The sequence below is a fragment of the Danio rerio genome, chromosome 6, assembly GCF_049306965.1.
Source record: "Danio rerio strain Tuebingen ecotype United States chromosome 6, GRCz12tu, whole genome shotgun sequence".
Classification (NCBI taxonomy): Eukaryota; Metazoa; Chordata; class Actinopteri; order Cypriniformes; family Danionidae; genus Danio; species Danio rerio.
The window spans coordinates 29,900,284-29,920,842 of NC_133181.1; the positions used below are offsets into that span (position 1 = coordinate 29,900,284).

Below are 20,559 nucleotides of genomic sequence, written 5' to 3' on the forward strand. Positions count from 1 at the left end.
TTTCATGACTGTTTTATTAAGGGTGAAGTAAATTTTCAGAAGAAATCCTTGTTATTGCTATCCGTACATAGCAACACTGGCTCAACCAAGGGTTTGGGCAGGGCTATGTATTTGTCCAACCAATTGATGACAGGTGGAATGTTCTGGAAATACATTTTTATTTTCCGTTTGGCAACATTTGTAGAACTTAAATCACACACATCACCTTTAAAAATGCTTTCATATCACTTTATTAGATCACTAATCTTATCTCCTGCTATCGAGAAGAGTATGTAATTTCAGTTCATTTAACAAAATCACAATATCTATCCACCCAAAGGATCTGCAAGCATGTCTGGAAGCTTCCCAAGAGCAGGTTGTCACTTTGCAAAAGCAGCTGCATGTGGAAGAAGATAAAACCAGAACCCTGGAAAAAAGACTCCAAGAACTGCAGCAAGAGAACCAGCTATTGGAAAGAGCTGAGGAGGACAGCACTAGAGATGCTGAGAGATACCGCAACTCTCTGGGAATAATAACCAGGTCTGCTACTGATCAAACCTGGCACTTCAATACTATTTCCACTGTTAAATTTGAACCCTCTACTTTTACATCAGCATTCTTTTACAGAGCTCTTATGACATTAGTCGGCCAATTCAGAAGGCAAATAACTTAAAGATTTGTCCTGACTTTACATGCATCAAAAGTTATAACATGCTACATTATAATTCTAATTAATCATATCAAAGATGTAGATCCAATCCTAATCTAGCAGACTTAATGGCTCAAAAAGTATTTCCTTCTAGTTTTAGTACTACCATATATCCTGAACAGTCACATACTGTACCACACAACAATTGCTACTGTCTTTCTTTCTAGTGAAAAAGGAGAGCTTGAGAGGCAGCTCTCAGCCATGCAGCAGCAGCTGGAATGCACACAAACAGAGCAGGAAGGTTTGAGAAGTTCCTCTCTGGATGTTCAGAGGCAGAGAGACCTCCTCAGGCAGCAGAGGGAGGACCTGGAGAGGCAGCTGGCCCGAGAACGCTCTGAATCCGAGAGGGGGTATGACATTGCGAAACCTCAAACCCTTTGACTTCTTTCTTGGCCCTTGTTTATTTCCCTGTCCTATTGTTTACTATCAGTATCACTAGCACATGTTGTCCTTAAAGTAGCCTTGAATTAATCCAGAATAGTATTGTTTACAAAGTCCATCAAAGATGAAGACGGATAATGCATTTAGTTTACTTGTTAGGTTAAAGGTAACAACCCTGATCTTGTTGTTTCCATGTCTGATCATTATGTACTGTATATTAGTAATATTATGCACTGTAAAAAAAAACAAAAAAAAAACTTAATTTTACGGTTTATTTCCGGCAGCTGGGATGCCGGAAAAAAAAATCAAATAACGTAAGTAAAGTAAATTACAGAAATTACTGTAAAAAAACTGAGGTTGAATAAGACATTTACCAGAAATTTGAATTTAAGGAAATTTCTGTAATTTAATTTACGTTATTTTACGGTAAATTTTGTAATTTAACAGCCGTTATTGTACTTTTTTTTTTTTCCGGCACCCGAGCTGCCGGAAATAAAACAGTAAAATTATTTAACGTCAAGCCATTTGGGAAAACACCTTTAACTTTGTTTATATAAGAAAAGATGCCTGAAAAAAAGGATGTGCATTCAGTATAACTACAGTACCTGACAAAAGTATTGTCATCAATCTCAGTTGTAAGAGAAACAAATAATAACTTGAGTTCTAGTTTATAATTTGGAATAGTGGCACAAGGTAAATTTTTCAGATGAAACATCTGTTTAACTTCAGCCCAATCATTACAAATACTGCAGAAGACCTATTGGAACCCGCATGGACTCAAGATTCTCAAAGAAATCATTCAAGTTTGGTGAAGGAAAATCATGGTTTAGGGTTGCATTCAGTAGAGTGGCGTACAAGAGATCTGCAGAGTGGATGGAAACCACAGGAGAGGGCAAATTTTTCAGCAGGATTGCACTCATACTTCAGCCTCCAGATCAAAGCTCCTGAAAGCAAGGAAGGTCAATGTGCTTTAGAATTGGTCGGCCTAGTCACTAGATATGAACATTATTGAGCATGTCTGGGAAAAGATGAAGGCATTGAAAATGAATCCAAAGAATCTTGATGAACTCTGGGAGTCCTGCAAGAATGTTTTATTTGCAGCTCCATTTATTAATGTTATTTGAGTCATTGTTGAGATGTTTGGATGCAGTTCTCCAAGCTCATGGGAGTCATACACAGTATTAACTTTTTTTCCACTGACTTTATATTCTATGCTGTTCATTATTTCTGTTAAGTGAAAAGACTTTTGTCTTAGCAAGTCAGACCTTACTGTCCTAATTAAATAAAAATCAAGACATGATCATTTTATTTTGGTAAAATAAGCTTAATCTAGAAGTCAAGTTAACATGTATTGTTCCCAAAACTTGGAAAGGCGACAAGACTTTTATCAGGTAGTGTATGTGTTTATATGAATATTTTTAAGCTTAGTTTGTCTATACAGTTTGTCATAAAGCTAATTTGGTTGCATTTTGCCACAACGTACTATATCTACAGTTAATAAAGTGTGTATTCATCTCTTGACAGTTTGTTTCCATTTGTGTATGTGTTGTACAGTCGAAACACTCTGGAGCAGTTGGAGGCAAGGTACTCAGATGTGCGTAAAGAACTGGTCACTCTAAAGGAAGCTTTAAGTCAGCTGTCTTTACAGAAAGAGGTTCTAGAGGACGAAAACAGAAGTCTTGCTCAGGCTCTCTCTAAGGTGCTGCTTGACATTTACTTACCTGACCCTTTCTTCATTCATCCATTTACTCACCCACTCATTCGTTCCATCACACTCACTCACCTGCTGTGCTCACTTATTAATTCACATCACTTTCCAAACACGCACATATTCCTCCAGCACGGTCACTCACTAACATACTCTCTCAAACCTGTTTGCTCAGTTTTTTTACTCACTTGTTAACACACACATTCTCTTAAACCACTCATCCATTAACTCCCTCCTTCAGTCATTTACGTATTCTATTTAATCTTTCATCAATTAATTCTTTAATTCACATATTCACTCGTTCATCTTAACAAAACCAGATGTAGATCGGTATAAATCTGTCCTTACCTGCATGCTCCTACAGTGAATTACACCCAGCCATAAAACTGTTTACCCAGTTTTGCATTATTTATCTGTTAAGTAAATACAGAGTTTTTCCCCCTGTCAAATGTCCAAGTCAGTTGTTGAATTACTGGAAACTCGGTTTACTTTGACCTTGGGTGAGTTATGTAGCACTGCTTATTTGTAGTGGTTGAGATTTACCATGCAAAACTGCCTTTGCAAGATTTTTCACCACTTGATCTGTCTAACTTACAGTTTTTCCGCACTTCCCAAGGTCATTCTGGGGACAAAATGTAATGGTTAAGTGGAAGTGCTATTAAACAGCTCTGCAAACATATTTTACCCTGACCGCTGATTACAAAATAAATGGTGGTTACGTGAACTTGGTAGCTAATGATTGTATGTAGCTATGCTTCCCACTGATGTTTGTAATGCCTCCCTATAGGCGGAGGCCCAGAATGCAGAGCAGGAACTGGCGCTCACTAAACTACGAAGTGAAGATGCAGGGCTACAGGACTCCCTGGCCAAGATGGGAGCCCTAAGTGAGGGATTGGCTAAAGACAAGGTTGAATTAAACCGTCTTCTCCTACAGGTCAGGGTCTTGGAATTGGATTGTGTGCGTAGAATGTTTCAACTTTTTACATTTCAATTCCTTTAGGGGAGAATACTGATTACTGTATTTAATTTTAATTGCATGATGTACTACATTACATCATGATCACAAGCCTCTTCAACCACATTAAAGTCTATTGTTACAATATTCAAACAAGCAATTAAAATGAAGGATTTGAAGCCTATGTGATAGCATCATAGTGCTGCTTTACGCAAGCATAACCTTTTTTGTTTTGCTGTCTTCAGTTATTTTAATTAAATTAAATTCATGTTTATTTCTATAGTGCTTTTACAATGTAGATTGTGTAAAGGCAACTTAACATAGACCTTCTAGTAAATTGAAACTGTCAGTCCTGTTTTCAGAGTTGAAGTTCAGTTCAGTGTGGTTTAATTTTTACTGCTGAAAGTCCAAACACTGAAGAGCAAATCCTTGGAGAGGCAGCTCCACAAGTCCCAAACCAAGCAAGCCAGTGGCAACAGTGGTGAGAAACAAACTTCACCGATTGACAAAAGTGAAGGAAAAAACCTCAAGAGAAACCAGGCTTAGTTGGGCATGACCATTTCTTCTCTCGCCAAACTTCTTGTGCAGAGCTGCAGTCTAGGCGCCGGAGGCTGGAGAACACTGAACGTCCATAGTGAAGAACTGCAGGTGTGAGTAGGTCACCAGCAGGTGATCATGATGGCCCACAGGATCAATGCGAAGACTCATCTGTCACTGTGATCTTTCAGAAATCAACTCATGATGTAGCCTGCTCCAGAATTCTGGATGCCTTGGCATCATTTCTTCACAGGTCTTGGATTGCATTAATGGTGCTGCATAATCTCTAGAGGCCTCAGGATAGGTGTCCTCAGGTGGAAAAATGGAATAAAAAAAATAATTAGCGTAGCTGCTGTTCAAAGTGTTTTCAAACACGAGGTGCAAAATTAAAGTGCTATAAATGAAAATAGCAGTTATAAAAACAAACATAGAAACAAACATGTAAAGCATATGAGTATTTCTAACAAAATGTTTGGTGCATTAAGACAGGAGGAGTGTGTTCTATTGGTGGTTTGTCAAGCCCACTCACCTGCACAGAGCACCATTCTGCATCATTCTGCATCATTCTGTTATGTGATGCATTGTGTGTATGCTTTACTAAAAAGATAGGTCTTTAATTTAGTTTTGAACTGAGAGTGCGTCTGAGCCTCAGCCGTTATTAGGAAGGCAATTCCAGAGTTTAGGAGCCATAAATGAGAAGGCACGACTTCCTTTAGTAGACTTTGCTTGTAGAGTTTTGAGATTTTAAAGAGCGGGTTGGATTGTAGTGAGACAAAAGGTTGAGGATTTTATTTATCTTAAAATGTTTGCATAATCATGTGCCATTGCCATTTTCTGAGTTAATCAGTAGATTTCAGAAGCAACGATTAATGATGTCTTGTTCTAAAATGTTAGATCTTGGTCATCATGTCTTTTTTATGTAAAGAACAAAACTCTGCAACGCTTTACCTGTTGACCTAAAATTTGTAAATGTTTTTAATATAGTAGATAGTGTTCACATAAATAGGCTATTATTAGTCTATTGTTTAATTATGCTGTGTTTTTTTTATTATTTTTTGGATGTATTGTAATTAACAATGACAAAGTGACTGGCAGACATTAAAATCAATTAATGATGATACTTTGTTTTTTAATTTTTCTGCCGCCAGGCCGAGGCTGAAAAAGCAGAGCTTGGTGAGCGTAGACGGGAAGCAGAACTAGAGAGAGTGGCAGCCAGAGAGGAACTAGCTCGACTTCAGCAGGAGCTGTTAGACCTAACGGCAGAGAAACGTGCTCTGGAGGCCTCACACATTCACCTTCAAGAGGCCAAAATGACCCTAGATGCAGAGTACAACCTCCTGCAGAGAGAGAAAAGCTCAGTCCAGGAGCAGCATGCCCAGGTCAGCCGTTCTCCTCGCAAAAAGAGTGGGCGCAGCATGATTCACAACTCTCAGCTGTGCTCTGATCGGTCTTGTTGTCACATTAAAACGTTAAGAGCAGATATTGGACCCATCTGCCGTGGTACTCAACACCTTCCTCCAAGAGTTCCATATATGAATCTTGGCCCATGTGTGTTTTATGAGTGGCAAAGGAATTAAATGGGGGAGGCAAAGGGGATTTTGAGTACAAATGAAGGACAGGAAGACTGCAGAGATAGATATTACAGAAGGGTAATATCACAGTAAGAGAGACTGAGTGAGAAAAGCTGTAAATCACAAGGTTGATCTGTCTTCTCAACAGACAGTGTGGAATTTGTCTGCTCTCTTTTTTCTACACCTACAGTCATGTTTTACTGAAGTGTCACTACGTTAAAACTGTTGAGTTTTCAAGTTGTCATAAACCAGTCACTTCCATTTTAGTCTTGAAGATATAATTTAAATTATTAGTACAGTACATTATTTGCAACATGTCCTTTCTTTATTTTACTCGCTGCTTTTTCAGTTGACCTGCTTGGCAGAAAGCTTCAATAAAATTTCCTTTATTAGTTTGGTTTAGTGCAGACTCGGTGGGGAAAGTTTTAACAAATCAGGAAAATATTTGAAAAGCCTGCTGTTCCTCAGCGGTCAGTTAGTGGCATAATCTGGGATTTCACTTGATTGATAAACCACCAAATTATTGTCTAAGTACTTGACTCATAACCATGACATTGATTTAGGCCCAATCCCATCTCTATTTTTGTACCATTACCCCTTCTACTTGGCCCATGAAACAAAGTGTGAAGGGGAAGGGCTCCAAAGTTTACCCCTAAGAAATGGGACAGCACACTGCACACACCTGAACACATCATCATTTGTCATCGCGTTTTTTGCTTCATATGAGATCAACGATCACTACTGCTGTAGTTATTCCAGTTATATTTTGGTATTTATCTTTAGGAAAGCACTGAAGGCAACAATAACATGTTATTATAACGATATAACATGGCGATGAGATTGCAACTGTACTGTGCATTTACACCTTGGCCATATTCATCAATGTTAACATACAAAAACACCATTAACATTATACCAGACACTGTAAAAAGGTCATTCCCAGCCACTAGACTTTTCTGACAGGGTATTCGAGTGTCATCGAGTGTCAGAATGTTGTGGGACTACTATACAGAAGTTATTATTAGGGATCATATATAGCGAAATTTTTATTTATTTTTTTTTTTACGTTTTTTTAAAGTACGACCGTAAAACACAAACGCTGTTATGAATGTATTAAAACATGAGCTTGTTTGTTGTAAAAAATTTGTTATAATGCCAAAAAAATACTATTTTGTGCATCTCCCTAATTCTGGAAAATTTTCGTACCCCTGGTTTTGAGTGTAGTCCTGAAAAATCTGTTTAGTCCCTCCCCTTAACCCTATGCCTTCAAGCCAAAGAGAATTTGGACACCGCTACCCCTTCACGTGAGCACCCAAAAAGGAAGGGCTAAGGGGTAGAATTGGGATTGTACCTTACTAATAGCAAACACTGGATTTTCTTTGCATTTATTCTGAATGAAAATCACGAAAACCCATGTGTGTGTGTGTTTTGTAGGCCAGTAAGCAGAAACAAGCTGTGCAGGAACAGTTAAATGCATGTCATAGAGAAATGGAGCTGAGCGCTGCCTTGCTGCAGAAGACTTACAAAGAGAGAGATGAACTGGCAAGAGACAAAGCCAATCTCACAGTGCAACTCACCTCAGAGCAACGTAAATCCAAGGCTCTGGCCCAAGACCTAGCCGCTCTGCGGTGAGTCAGTGTGTTAGTGTTTTAGTGCGAGTAGGATTTGGTGCATTAATGTGTTTATATGGGCTAAGTGTTTGTATTTATGTTGGAGTTTGACCCTGGCGAGCAAAGTAAAACACCTGTGTTTTCAGCATGTTTTTTTTTTTTTGAGTAATTATCAATTGGGCCTTTTCAATCATGTAACTCTTCCTAGTTTCACTTAGTCTGTTTTGCGAGAGAATCACCATGAGGTTAAGCCTCTGTTTTGCTGTATAAATCATCTCCTTAGAACATCTCATCTGTCCCGAACGATGTTAGCTAAAGAAACAACCATTTAAAGACGTTCATTATCTACACAAAACTCAACCTATTTTTCTTTGTATTCCCTTTCCATCTCTCTTGCTTTTTCCTCTTGCTCAGGGCTGAGAGAGAGTCTCTAGAGTCAAGCCTGTTGGACAGGCAGGAACTGGCCTCATCTCTAGAGGCCATACGAGATAGACTAGATGGAGAGAATGCTAGTCTACAGCAGGCTAACAAGTCCTTGACGCGTGAGTTTCTCTCCAGGGAGCCTTTATCCTACTCTCATTGACTTGGCTGGGTGTACTGGCCACTGGGCCCCAGCTATAGTCCACAAGGGGCTCATATTTTTACTCGGAACTGGGGAACAGCTGAGAGGTCGGTCGAGGATTTCTCTAGAGCTTAACAAAGTCCCCTCTCAGATATCATCCACACTGTACTATTTATGTGTTGTGCTGTCATCATATATTGTGTAATGATGATTCTTAAGAGCATTTATAATTTCAGGTTTCCAGCATGCTGGAACCGAGTGTGTCCCTAATGTATATTTTCATTACAAAGCATATTTCTCCTCTGTGTGTTTACTTGTTCTTCCCTCTGCACAGGTGAACTTTCTAGTGTTCAAAGTGAACTAGAGCAGCAAATGTCCCGGGCTTTGCAGGAGAAACAGGCTTTAGAGTTAAAGCTTGCTCAGGCAGAAAGAAACGCACAAGAAATGCTCATTACAACACAGCAAAGCCATCAGGAGCAACTGCACACTGAGCGAAAACACAAGGTAATTTTGAAGTTTTGTAATATGTAGGGGTATATCAGTGCATTTGATTTGATTAATATGATTTTTATACAAAGTCCTTTTTTAGTGAGTATTTATCTACAGGGTTTTAATGCATTGTACAAAAATAGGTGAACTGTTGCATCACTAGTAGTTGCAAGCTTGCTGACTCACAATGGCTCTCTCATACAGTATATGTCCATAAAAATCCAATCCAAACCTCTTTGCAACTGTTCTGTGCTCTAGACATGCCAATTGGGTTATCCTGCAATCATGCAAGTTTGACAATGGACTATTACGTAGTAGTCTGTTGCATCATACCATACCAAAGTCCCTATAAGGCAAGTCATTTCACTTGGGGGCCATCTTTGAAATGCCTCTCGGGCATTCTAGCTGCGTCCCAGATGGCACACTGTAAAGTACACTGTCCACTTATGCACTATGTATTTTTGCACTTACACACTCAACAGCATAGTATATGTATGTAGTGTTGTCCCAAATGGAACACTGTTTTTTTACTAAACCTTTTCCCAGATGACGTTCGACAGTTGCCAAATTAGTGAATAAATGACAAAAGTACCAAATAATACTTGCCATGAGTAAAACCGCATTCACAATTAAGAGGTGATATAATCACTCTCGTGTTTTTTGCTTTCACAATCCAAAATAAATAAAGTAATCCAACATGTGCGCCCGATAGCTCCACCCATCCGCTACATGAGCAAAGCTGCGACTGTTGGAGTGCATGAAGTCTCTAACATAACACACTTCTTTTTAATGGTTGAATAAGTACAGCATCCGGATAATTAAATTGCACTTATTCTTTTGAGAGTTTTCAGTATGAATGCACTACTTACACTATTTACACTACAAAATGACATAAAATAGTACATAAGTATGCAATTCGGGATGCACCTTTTGTCTAAATGGTGAAACGTGAAATTCTCCAAAACTTTTTGCCATACTTAAGATTACATTACATATTTGGAATCACCAATAAAATTAAACAACAACCGTCAAGTTTTTTTTCTAAACATTCGACTCAAACAAAATCAGCATTTTTTCACGGTGCCCAAGCTAATGCACATGCGCACCCGAAAACAAACGTGATCACAACACCAACCTTATTTATGGCCGTTTTACACATTATCATCCTCTCGATATTATTTTGTCAGATCGCGCTGGTCTTCTGAAGTAATTCACTACTTGGTCTTGATAGTCAATCTTCTCCGAAAATGACTCATTGTTTACAAGTTTGTGGGCATTTGAGTAGTTGCTTCTGTCGTGTGATGTGTATTTGACTGAACGGACTGTACCTTGCGTTCTTTTCATAGTGATTACAAAACCAAAAAACGTATGTTTTTAAGTGCACTTGGTTCATTCAAAATTTCACATGTGAAGTTTTATGTGGATATATTTATTATCTCTATTGAGCAGGTATTCGCTGAGATTCTAGTGTTTGTTGACTATAAAAACTTTAGTGAAAGCACATGTCTGGTTCAAGCTTCTCCCCCGGAAAAACGTCAGTGTATATTGATCGATGATTGACTCCTGCACTGTTAGGCGGGGCTTCATTCGCCTTACTGAACGTTACACATTTCCCTGTTTAAAACTATACCAGTGACATGTCTTGTGTATTCTGTAGTCTTTGATTATACACTTTATTTTTAAAATGAAAAAGCAAAGTGTTTTTTTGTGAATGTGAAAGACTTCTGATGTTTTAATGGCTAAACTATAGGCAAAAAAGTATTAAAACATCTAAACAGTAAATTGTGTATGTACTACTTATCTTCTGTTTATGAATACACAATATACATATACATGTGCCTAGTATATTTAAAATGACCACAGCATTTTTTAATATAAAAAAGTATTTTTTAATGTAAAAATGACTTGTACATTGAAAAGTGAAAACCGCAGAGTAGAACCGCAAAGTTTATTATTGCGCCAGTCGCAGGCCTGGTTAACAATTATTTTATTAATGCGTCAGAAAGAGAGCATAAGCATATCAGCTTGGAAAATAACAACTTTGAAATTTCCGTTAGTCTTGATACATGATGTAACTACAGAAGAGTCAAGCTTTAAATTGGAAAATTACTAAACATTTTAAATTAAGATTTTAAAGCTAGGTGCTAATGGTCTAATCTGATTCAATGATTTATGCTAAGCTAAGCTAAAGTTGCCACCTCCAGACCCAAAGATCGGCTGAATGGATTCTGAAATGGCTTATCTCAACTTTTTAAAATGTGTAAAATTCCATAAATTGTAGTGTAATTGGAGTGTTCCTTTAACCCTTATGTACTGTTAGGGATGATTTTATCACTCTGGGGTGATTTTGAATGTAATTTGACCATAACTTTTTCAGTGTTTCAGCTAGTGCAATAATTTTTGGTGACATCTAATTCTGCCTCATTTAGATTTTTTTAAAAAACTCAACAATACACTCTGGGCACATTTGCTCTTTTTTATTATGTTTGGAAAGAAAACATCCACTGAATTAAACTGCTGTAAAATGCATCAGATAGTTGCATCAGTATATGTTGTTTGTGTGTGTGTGTGTGTATATATATATATATATATATATATATATATATATATATATATATATATATATATATATATATATATATATATATATATATATATATATATATATATATATATATATATATATATATATACACAACATATACAAACAATATATACAAGCAACAACAACAAAAAAACACAGTTTCTGGATGTTATTGAGTTATGTGGAGTATAAAATCATGTGATTTTCTAAACAATTTAGTAGTTTTAATCAGGACTGAAGTTCATTAACAGATTTATCTATATATAAATATATTATATTATATACTATATATATATATATATTTATATATATATAAATAAACTTCAGTCGATTAAAACTACTATTTTTTTTTTTTTTTTTTTTTTGCACAGGCCTATTTAAAGGGTTAATGGTGCCAACTGATGATCAACATTAAAAATGACAAATTTTACATCTTCCCAACAAAGAAAACCATCAAAAACGAACAATCAAAAATGCATGACTATATGGGGTCATGGTTTTGTAATCAAACAATGTGGTTATAATGAAAGTCAAAAACCACCAACAGTAAATTAGGGAGAAAATAAGTCTTATGCTGCACAAAAAACTGTGCAATGTATCAAAAACAATATTGTTACTAGTCTTTCACATGTCCAAGACTGTGATAAAAGGTTATAAAATCCAGTCCACAATTACTTTTTATATTGAAAATACTTCTTTTTTTTCACCAAATCAGTGATATCATTTATGAATTTGACAAATAAAGACATAAAATCCTGTAATTTAAAAAAAGAAATCAGAAGTTTTAATCGGGACGGAGGTTGATTAACAGATTTATGCAAAAAAAATAATAAAAAAAAACAATATATTTATCTGACACATTTTTACAGCAGTTTAATTCAGTGGATGTTTCATCCGTAACATAACAAAAGGGTAGTAAATTTGAACAGTGCACAAGATGGCACTAGACACAGGGAGTAAACTAGCAGGCAATACAGCCTGTCTATATATCAGACAAAAATAGTGAAACCTCTGTAGATATACAACTATTAATTCATCACAAAAATTCTGGCAGAAGACACATTTGATATAAGCCTGAACTTTAAAACTCTCCTGTGGATCAAGAGAGTATTTGGATGCTTATAACACCTGCATCTGCCTTATATGTCTCAGGAACGCATGCATGCAGATTTGTGCGCACAGAGGGAGCAGGCAGAATCGCAGCTGCGGGCGGAGTGCAAGGAGCTGCGCATACAGAGTCGCAGAGTTCTGCAACAGCTGCAGGAAGATCTAGCCAAACTGCAGCAACACTGTACAGAGTCCCTGCTGCAGGCCGAGAGCCATAAACAGCAGGTGTGTGTGTGTATATCTGTGACTCAGAGGAACACAATAAAAACCATTTGACAACTTACTTTCAATCTGATCAAAAGGTGTGACTGTAACCCCGAATGGCCTTAAACATAAGATGGGTAAGACTCTCAAGTTTGTTCACATAGCATTAACTCAGGGATGACTGTGTTTGATTGGCAGGTTCTGTCTGAAAAGGAGGCAGAGAAAGCGACTCTTATTGAGCGCATAATCACCCTCGAGCGTGACATGGAGGCAGCTGCCCTTGAAAAGGATCGTATGCGTAGAGATTTCCTGAGCAAACAGGAGCAAGACAAGGTATAATAAATCTGAATATATCTGTGGTTCTTGTTGTATGCTTATTAGATTAGGACTGTAAAGTTTTACATTACGGCATGAAGATGAAAGTTTTTCACATATTTATTGAATTTCACATAAAAACCGTTGCAGTCTGTTTGGAGACATGAACGCACCACACACACTAGACTGATCTTTATCAGAATGTAAATTATGACCAAATTAAAATGTTTTATTTTTAATACTATTGTAGCTAAATTGTTGCTATTATTGTTTCTCAGTAATGTAAGTTATCCCTTTTGTGCTGTTGGGGATTTTTTTAGCCACTCTGGAGTGATTTTGAGTCTTAATTTGGCCATATTTTTTTCTGTGTTTCAGCTAGCGCAATGCTTTTCGGTGATCATGGCAATGTTAAAATAAATCTGTTATTAGAAATGAGTTGTTAAAACTATTATGATTAGAAATGTGTTGAAAAAATCTGCTCTTCCTTACACAGAAACTGGGGAAAAAAAATAAACAGGGGGGCTAATAATTCAAAGCGTTAAATGATTCTGACTTCAACTATATATATATATATATATATATATATATATATATATATATATATATATATATATATATATATATATATATATATATATATATATATATATAGTTATTCCACATTTCATTGAAACAAATTTTTTACTGAAGAGTGGAATAACAAGAAGTCAAAATCATAAATTGTTTAAAAGTTGCTGGATTGTTGCAGATTTTCGATTCTGTTCACATCTAATGTGATGCAGTTTGAGAATCTGTCTGAATTTTGCATGATACGATAAACTGACAATGACTTTAGTGCTATAGCCAAAACTGTAAATATTTAATTCCACTGTAATTTGTGTAGATTTATGAAAAAAAAAGTATCATAGTATTATATTTGTTTTTCTCTCTGTAGGACACAGCTTCAGGATTGCAGGCAGAGCTGCATAACCTGCGGTCTCGTTTTGAGGAGTCTCTGAGTTCTCGTGAAGTTTCAGAGCGCAGCTTAAATGAGCAGATCAGAGAGCTGTCTACGCAGTGGCAGGGGGCTCACCAAGAGGTCACACAACCTGATTCACATTCCAGTTGTTCGCTCACAGAAACACATTTATCATAGAAACATACAACCCAGGAGAGCTGTGTGAATTTTGTTTGTGCTGGTGCCAAAGAACCAACGTCATGTAAGCTAGGAGAGAAGACAGTTTATGTTGGGCCGTGAAGCAGTTTAGGGCCTGCAGGAGTCCAGCTTGTACCTACCAGGGGCAGGCCTGTGTAGAGCCATTTAGCACACATTCATGTTGAACTTGGCATTGGTTACTGTGTTTTGAGCACGCTCCAGGTGCCACCAGTTTGACTGGTCAGCACACGTTTGTGCTTGTATTCACGTGTGTATACACTTCTGTCTTTAAAGCTCAAGGTCAACCTTGGGAATTGACCTCAGCACAAACCTCAGACCACAGATTTAGCTGTTTGGACAATCTTTCCACAAGCACACAAGGCGAAATGTGACTCCATGTGCTGTAGTGAGATGGAAAGATGAGAGAGAAGGATGAATTCTCAATTCTTGTTTGATTATTTTCTTTAATCCTCCTCCAGAAAATGACAAATTACCAAGAGATGATAAAACCATGTAAAGAAATGAAAGGCAAAGGCTCTCTCTGTGATATGAAAAGTAAAAGCTGGAGTCACAAATAGACAGGTGCTCTCGGTTTTTTTTTTTTTTTACTATGATGAATTACTTCTCAATGGATTCACCGCCCCAACTATAATACAGATGACTTCAGATGACTGTCTTGCTAACTTAACCTTCCTATCACCGAAATTAACCAGTGTAGACTTGGCACAGGCGTATTTCTTTTTAAATTAGGATTTATGAGAAGAAAACATCTTGTGTGGCCTAGTGAACTTACACACAAACCCACACACATTTTACACACCAGCATCTAAGCATGCTTGTACACACCGCCGATGTTTCTCATCATAGCTGCTGTGTGTGGCAGACTTTGGAGCATGTCCTGTCTTTCTGTTTTTCTTCTCCCTTTTTTCTCTTCACATTCTGGCTGCATTTTGGGGAGAAAAATGCACCGTAAAATGATTAGCTGTAGCCAAGCAATTACCAGAATGTGGGTCATATTCCTGTGTGTTTACATGGCCGAGGAGTTGCACCCTGAGCGTATCTGATGAAAGTGTTTGACAATTTGAACCATCTCACATGCACTAAGAACACCTTTTTAAGTGCACAGTTGAATGTGGCCTCAATTCCTGCGTTGAAAGAAGGCAGAGCTCTTTGGATGAGCCTGATGCTCACATGCTTTGAGAAGCTGAATGGAACAAGGCTGTGGAATTTTACTAATAGGCTGTATTTCCATTTCATTCATCTCACGGAAAATTAAACTGAATTGTCCTCAGCTTAACAGTGCCACGTAAGAAATACAACTGTTAGAACTCTTCACTTCCTCTGGATGTCACATCACTAAACTTCTGTACCTTACTTTAAAGTTACATTTAAAGTTATCATCATTAAATCTTAAACCATCAATCCTTTTGTATTCAAAGAATTGTTTGGCTTAATTTCAACTTCCTTCTTGTCTTTGTCTTTTTCAGGCAGAGCGTTTGAAGAGGGAACTGAGTGAGGTGGAGGAGAGCAGAGACACTGGTCGTAAAGAACTGATCGAGGCTCATCGAGAGCTGAGGGAATGCTTGCAGGATAAAGATGAGCAGCGGCGTGAGGGCTTAGACCTCAAAAGAGCTTTAGGGGATGCTGTGAGAGAGAAAGAGGCCATCAATACTTCCAATCATGAACTTCGAACAGCTTTGAAGAGAGTAGAGTTTGAAAACAACAGGTTTCGCATTTTCGTCTTGATCAGATACTAATCTTCTGTGTTACATGACTGATCTTTATTTGCTTGACCAGAAGAGAATGTGATTTAGGGTGCTTTCACATCTGTAGTTCGTTTCATTTGGTCCGGACCAAGGGCAACAATTGCCGTCTTTTGGGTCCTTTTCACACCACACTGATAGCTTTGGTCCAAACCAGTTAAAAATAACCAAAATGCAGTCATCTGACAAAACCCACAATACTCATTGGCCAGATGTTACTAAACAAATTTCCTAAACTGCTTTTCGATTGATCTGAATTCACACGCGGGAAAATGCCAATGGAACTCCCGCAAGCAAACAAAAACTGGCAGACACAAAATGTCGCTTTTGACTATGGAGGAGCAACTGCGCTGACTGATTGTATCCCTGCTCATAGTATACTTTATAGTTTGTATATATAACTTTAGACAAACTATACATTTTGAGAATGAAGCGTGGCTGCGCCTGAAAAACAATGTTTTGATGCATTACAAACGGCAAAGGTGCATCGTCACTTTAGGAGGAGGCATGAATTAATTAAACTAAACTGTGACATGGTCATCTTCCGGAAATATTATCAATGATCCATCAGGTTATGTTTTTCCCTCTCTCTTTCTGTTTAAAATGGTGTGTAAAGCGCTGTCAACAAATATTTTTCCTCCACACTCCATAATGCACAGCGCATCAGCCTATAGCAGCTAGATTAGTACAAAAAGGCACAGTACTTTTTGCGGTTGGGCCTGTTTTAGTTACAGGGTTTGTTTGAATGCATATCGAGACTACCTCTTCAAGGAGTTCTTGGTACGCTTTTTTGGTCCATTTTTTTTTTGCTTTTTGTACTCGAGTACGATTGCTACATGCACACCTGTCCAAACCAATTGCACCAAGAGGAAAAACGAACTCTAGTGCAATTCAACCAAACTAAATAAGACAGGTGTGAAAGCACCCTTAACTTATTTATAGAAAAACATAAAATGCTCTCAAAGGCATAGCCTAAATACAGCAAAATACAAATGGCCAGCATTCCCTGTAAGTCGCAGTTTCTTTATAAAATGAGCATCATAAAAATATATTAATGTTCCTTTTTTTGTATATATTTATCAGTTTGAAGCGAGTTGGAGAGGAGAAAGACCAGAGGCTGACAGTGTTAGAAGAGTGTAAGTCCTCCCTCCAGCAGGAGGTGCTAAAGCTGAGAACCAACATGCGCGAGCTTGAGAAATCTCGCTTACAGGCACGCAGAGAACTACAAGAACTGCGAAGACAGGTCAGGACTTGCGAAATCAATATTTTTTTGGAGTTTTTTTTTTTTAGTATATTAACAGTAAATTCTGATTCTAAATATCAGAACAAGTGTTTTTGTCAATCTATTGTTAGTAGTTTAAGTTAATGGCAAACAGTGAATTTTTTATTATTAAATTGATGTTTAATGGAGCAAGGAAATTCTCAGAGTATATCCTATGATATACTCTTCTTTAATTTTGTCTGTTTTTTCTTTTTTTGTTTGTTTTTTAAAGGGGTGGTCCACTACGATATCATATTTTAGACCTTAGTTGTTGTGTAATGTAGCTGTGTAAACATAAACAACATCTCTGAATTCAATACGCTCAAAGTTCAATGCAAAGGGAAACATTGGCTTTTACAGAGTTAGCTTAGAAAAGCCTACAGCGAACAAAGTTTGGGAATACAAAAAATGCTTCAAAGTTAGTGAGATCACAAACGCTTCAGGTTACGCACATTCACAATGCGCATACACCCCGCGCAGCAAAGGGCGATGCCCAGAGGCGCTGGAATGTTTAAGCAGAAAAAGCTACAATGCCGTCCGAACACTGCTATTTCAACAAAGGTTGTTCTGTTTTTGGTTTTGGGCTTTCAAAGGACATGGGTCAAAAAGAGAAGTGCTTACAGTTTAATTTTAATTGTGTTTCAGAGAATTATATAAAAGATATAGCTCTAGCATTTGACAAAGGACAGCTTCTAGAAACTCTACCAGTTCAGTGCAAACCACAGTTATGATAAACTTGCCTAATTAACCTATCAACCTAATTAAGCTAGTTAAGCCTTTTAAATGCACTATAAACTGAATACCAGCATCTTGCTTAATAACTAGAAAAATAGTATTCACTGTCATCGTGGCAAAGACCACTGTTGAAACTTTCAGTGGAGGGCTGATCATTTTGAATACAACTGTACATAATGTCCAGAGGAATAAAATGTTGTTTTACCAGGTCAAAGTAATGATCTGAAAAATGATGTGTGAATGAGCAGGTGAAGACATTGGAGGGCCAGTGCGCTCAGCAAGGTCAAGAGTTGAGTGACATGCAGGCCAGACTGACTCAGGAAGAGCAGAGAGAAGAGGAAATGAGAAAGGAGACCTTTACCCTTAGACAAAAAGTACTGGAAAGTGAAGCTGGAAAAGAAGCGGCCCTGAAGGAGGTATACCAAACAACTGACATAAATTGATCCATACACACATACAATAGCATGCTTCAACAGCTGGAAATGCTCTGTGTGTGAACAGGCAGCAGGTTTGCAGCGTCATATAGCAGAACTGGAAGAAGCACATCAACAGGAGAAAGAGTTGCAGCAACAACGGGATGCCAGTCTTCAGGATAGCCAATTGAAGCAGCGTGAAGAGGTTGCACGCTTGGAGGGGGCACTGCAAGAATCTCAGGCCCAGCTCAGGGAATTTGGGCTATCGGTCAATCTTGCAGAGGCCCGTGCCCAAGGGCTGGAAGAGCAGCTAGCACAGAATGATGCCAAACGGAGAGATCTTGAGCACAGATTGAATGTTCTCAATTCTACTTTGAGACGTACACTCGGATCCAGGCGTGGAAGGCAATCACCCACGCCTGGGGAACGAGGACGGAGCCCCTCGCCATGGAGAACTCGCTCACCTGTAAAAGGTAATGTATTCTTAGTCCAATAATGAATCAGGTCTCTGTAGCAAAGGTTAGTGTAGAGTTAAGAAGAAGATCATCTCTCATATTACAAAGAATTGTTTTCATCAAGGCTATTAGTAACTTCAAGCTTATTAAACAATGTGCGGCTCTAACTTACAAGGTTCTCTTGCTTACATGTCAGATGATTTAAATGAAAACTGTGTGTATGCCCTCAGGTGAAATCATATCAGATGAGACTGGGGTGGGTGGGTTGCCAGTGTGTTCTCTGTCCCCCTCCCGCAGGGAAGATGGCGAGTTGGATCTGGATGCAGTTCAGATGTTACTGCATAGCTTCCAGCAAGAGCTCAGGGACACACAGAAAGAACGGGTACTTGACACCTTTACATCAGCATAAGGGACACACATTCACCATTAAAAAAGTAGTCCACATCCCTATACTGTATAGTGGATAGTTTGATTTAAAAGTAAGGGATAATGTGCATCCAGTCGGTTGTTATCACAAAATAAAGCCCGACAGGCTTATCGGCAAGGCAAAGCAGCCTTTATGGGCCGATCTAACAGAACATGCTTTTTGCCTTGAGAGGTGACTTTTTTGAATGGTTTACTAATGGCCACAAGTGTTTTGCTTACAGCTTCTTTGCCTTCTGTGCTTCTGTTTTTGCCATTGCGTGCTGTCAACTCTTGAGTGGAAAAAGTGGCTAAGTCAGTCACCTCTTTTATTCTCCAATCAAATGAAAGCAGAGGTGGGGTTTCCATTGAATGTTTGTGTTGTCAAGATGACTACAGAGACTTTTAAAAATGGAGAAGGGACTTCTACATATATAACAATATTAACAGCATCACACTTGCACAATGCGCAGCTGATTCAGTCGTTGCCTAGTTATATAAATAGTGCACAGAGCTTGTTTTTTTTCTTGTCAACAAAAAAGCCAGTGTGGTGCGCCGTGCATTTTTGCAATGTAAAAGCATGTGATCGGTGTGATCAGCCCCTTATTCTGCAAAAACAACTGCCTAGATAATTTAGCCTGGTTATTATAAGGCTATTTTCCATAAAACGTAAATATAAGACACAAAAAATTGCCCTGAGCTGTAAAAGTTTATTAATTCTATAATTAGTTTAAGGCAATGCTGAAAAAAATGCTGAATGGAGCATACACCAACCAATGCATTATTCAGTGTCAGGATGCCAACCATAGAGGCATGTTGTATGAGAATGAAAAGCTTTATTCTGCAAAAAAACAACTGCCTAGATGTACTTTACCCTGCTTATTACATGGCTATACCTGCCATAAAACCTAAAATTAGACAAAACCTCAACATCCATTCTATAAATACAGACAAAGCTGTTAGAAACGAAAATGGCTAAATGTAGCATATACTAACCTGCGTATTATTCAGTCACAAGATGGAGCCAAACAGTTAAAAACAGACCTCGCACATGGAATGTCGCAACTGACCAATCAGAACTAAGCATTCCAGACAGCTGTATTAAATAGACTATTTTAACCAGAACTATTCTAAACTCATCTATTTCTTTAACTTATATAGACATGGCAAGGAAAGCCAGTCCAGATGTTCTGGAAAAAATGCATACAATTGTTTGGCCTATCCTAATAGCTTTTGTAGTTCTGTTACATCCTTTGAAGGGCCATGAAAGCTTCCCCCTGTCTCAGCAGGGTGTTTTCACACCTCTAGTTTAAAAAAAAAAGTCAGAAAAGTGGGTGAGCAAGTGGGCACATTTATACTGACAACTCATGTCTCCGAACATATCATCTACTACATGTTTGAATTATGGTTGGTACCACAACGTGGCGTCTCTCTGAACAATGTAACAAGTAAAAAAAATCTTCAAAGCTATATCCTGCATATCAAGGAAGTCAATCGCTAAAAAGCTAAAAAGCGCTAATTGGTTCAAACCAAGTCTTTCGCGTGAATTAATGAACAGATGTGCTAAAAACTCAACGACATCACTTTATACTGGCCGATACAGACAGCCAATCTCCATGCTGGAATTTACACAATGATCTCATCGTCATTACGTAGCTTCAACGTTTCTTTTATTAAACCGGAG

At 37.9% G+C, this 20,559-nt stretch overlaps 1 protein-coding gene across 7 annotated transcripts in view; it reads left to right on the plus strand.

The window, feature by feature from the left end:
- Positions 1-20,559, plus strand: part of crocc2 (ciliary rootlet coiled-coil, rootletin family member 2) — an 86,106-nt gene that overhangs the window by 49,848 nt on the left and 15,699 nt on the right. For all 7 annotated transcript variants that reach the window (XM_073954135.1, XM_073954133.1, XM_009302427.5 and 4 more), the window contains 16 exons: positions 320-519; positions 856-1,038; positions 2,624-2,768; positions 3,565-3,711; positions 5,418-5,648; positions 7,275-7,468; positions 7,865-7,992; positions 8,347-8,516; positions 12,238-12,417; positions 12,595-12,729; positions 13,646-13,789; positions 15,334-15,572; positions 16,693-16,852; positions 17,854-18,021; positions 18,107-18,491; positions 18,704-18,855. In XM_073954135.1, coding sequence (XP_073810236.1) covers positions 320-519; positions 856-1,038; positions 2,624-2,768; positions 3,565-3,711; positions 5,418-5,648; positions 7,275-7,468; positions 7,865-7,992; positions 8,347-8,516; positions 12,238-12,417; positions 12,595-12,729; positions 13,646-13,789; positions 15,334-15,572; positions 16,693-16,852; positions 17,854-18,021; positions 18,107-18,491; positions 18,704-18,855 — 2,961 coding nt within the window. The remainder of the gene's footprint in view (positions 1-319; positions 520-855; positions 1,039-2,623; positions 2,769-3,564; positions 3,712-5,417; positions 5,649-7,274; positions 7,469-7,864; positions 7,993-8,346; positions 8,517-12,237; positions 12,418-12,594; positions 12,730-13,645; positions 13,790-15,333; positions 15,573-16,692; positions 16,853-17,853; positions 18,022-18,106; positions 18,492-18,703; positions 18,856-20,559) is intronic.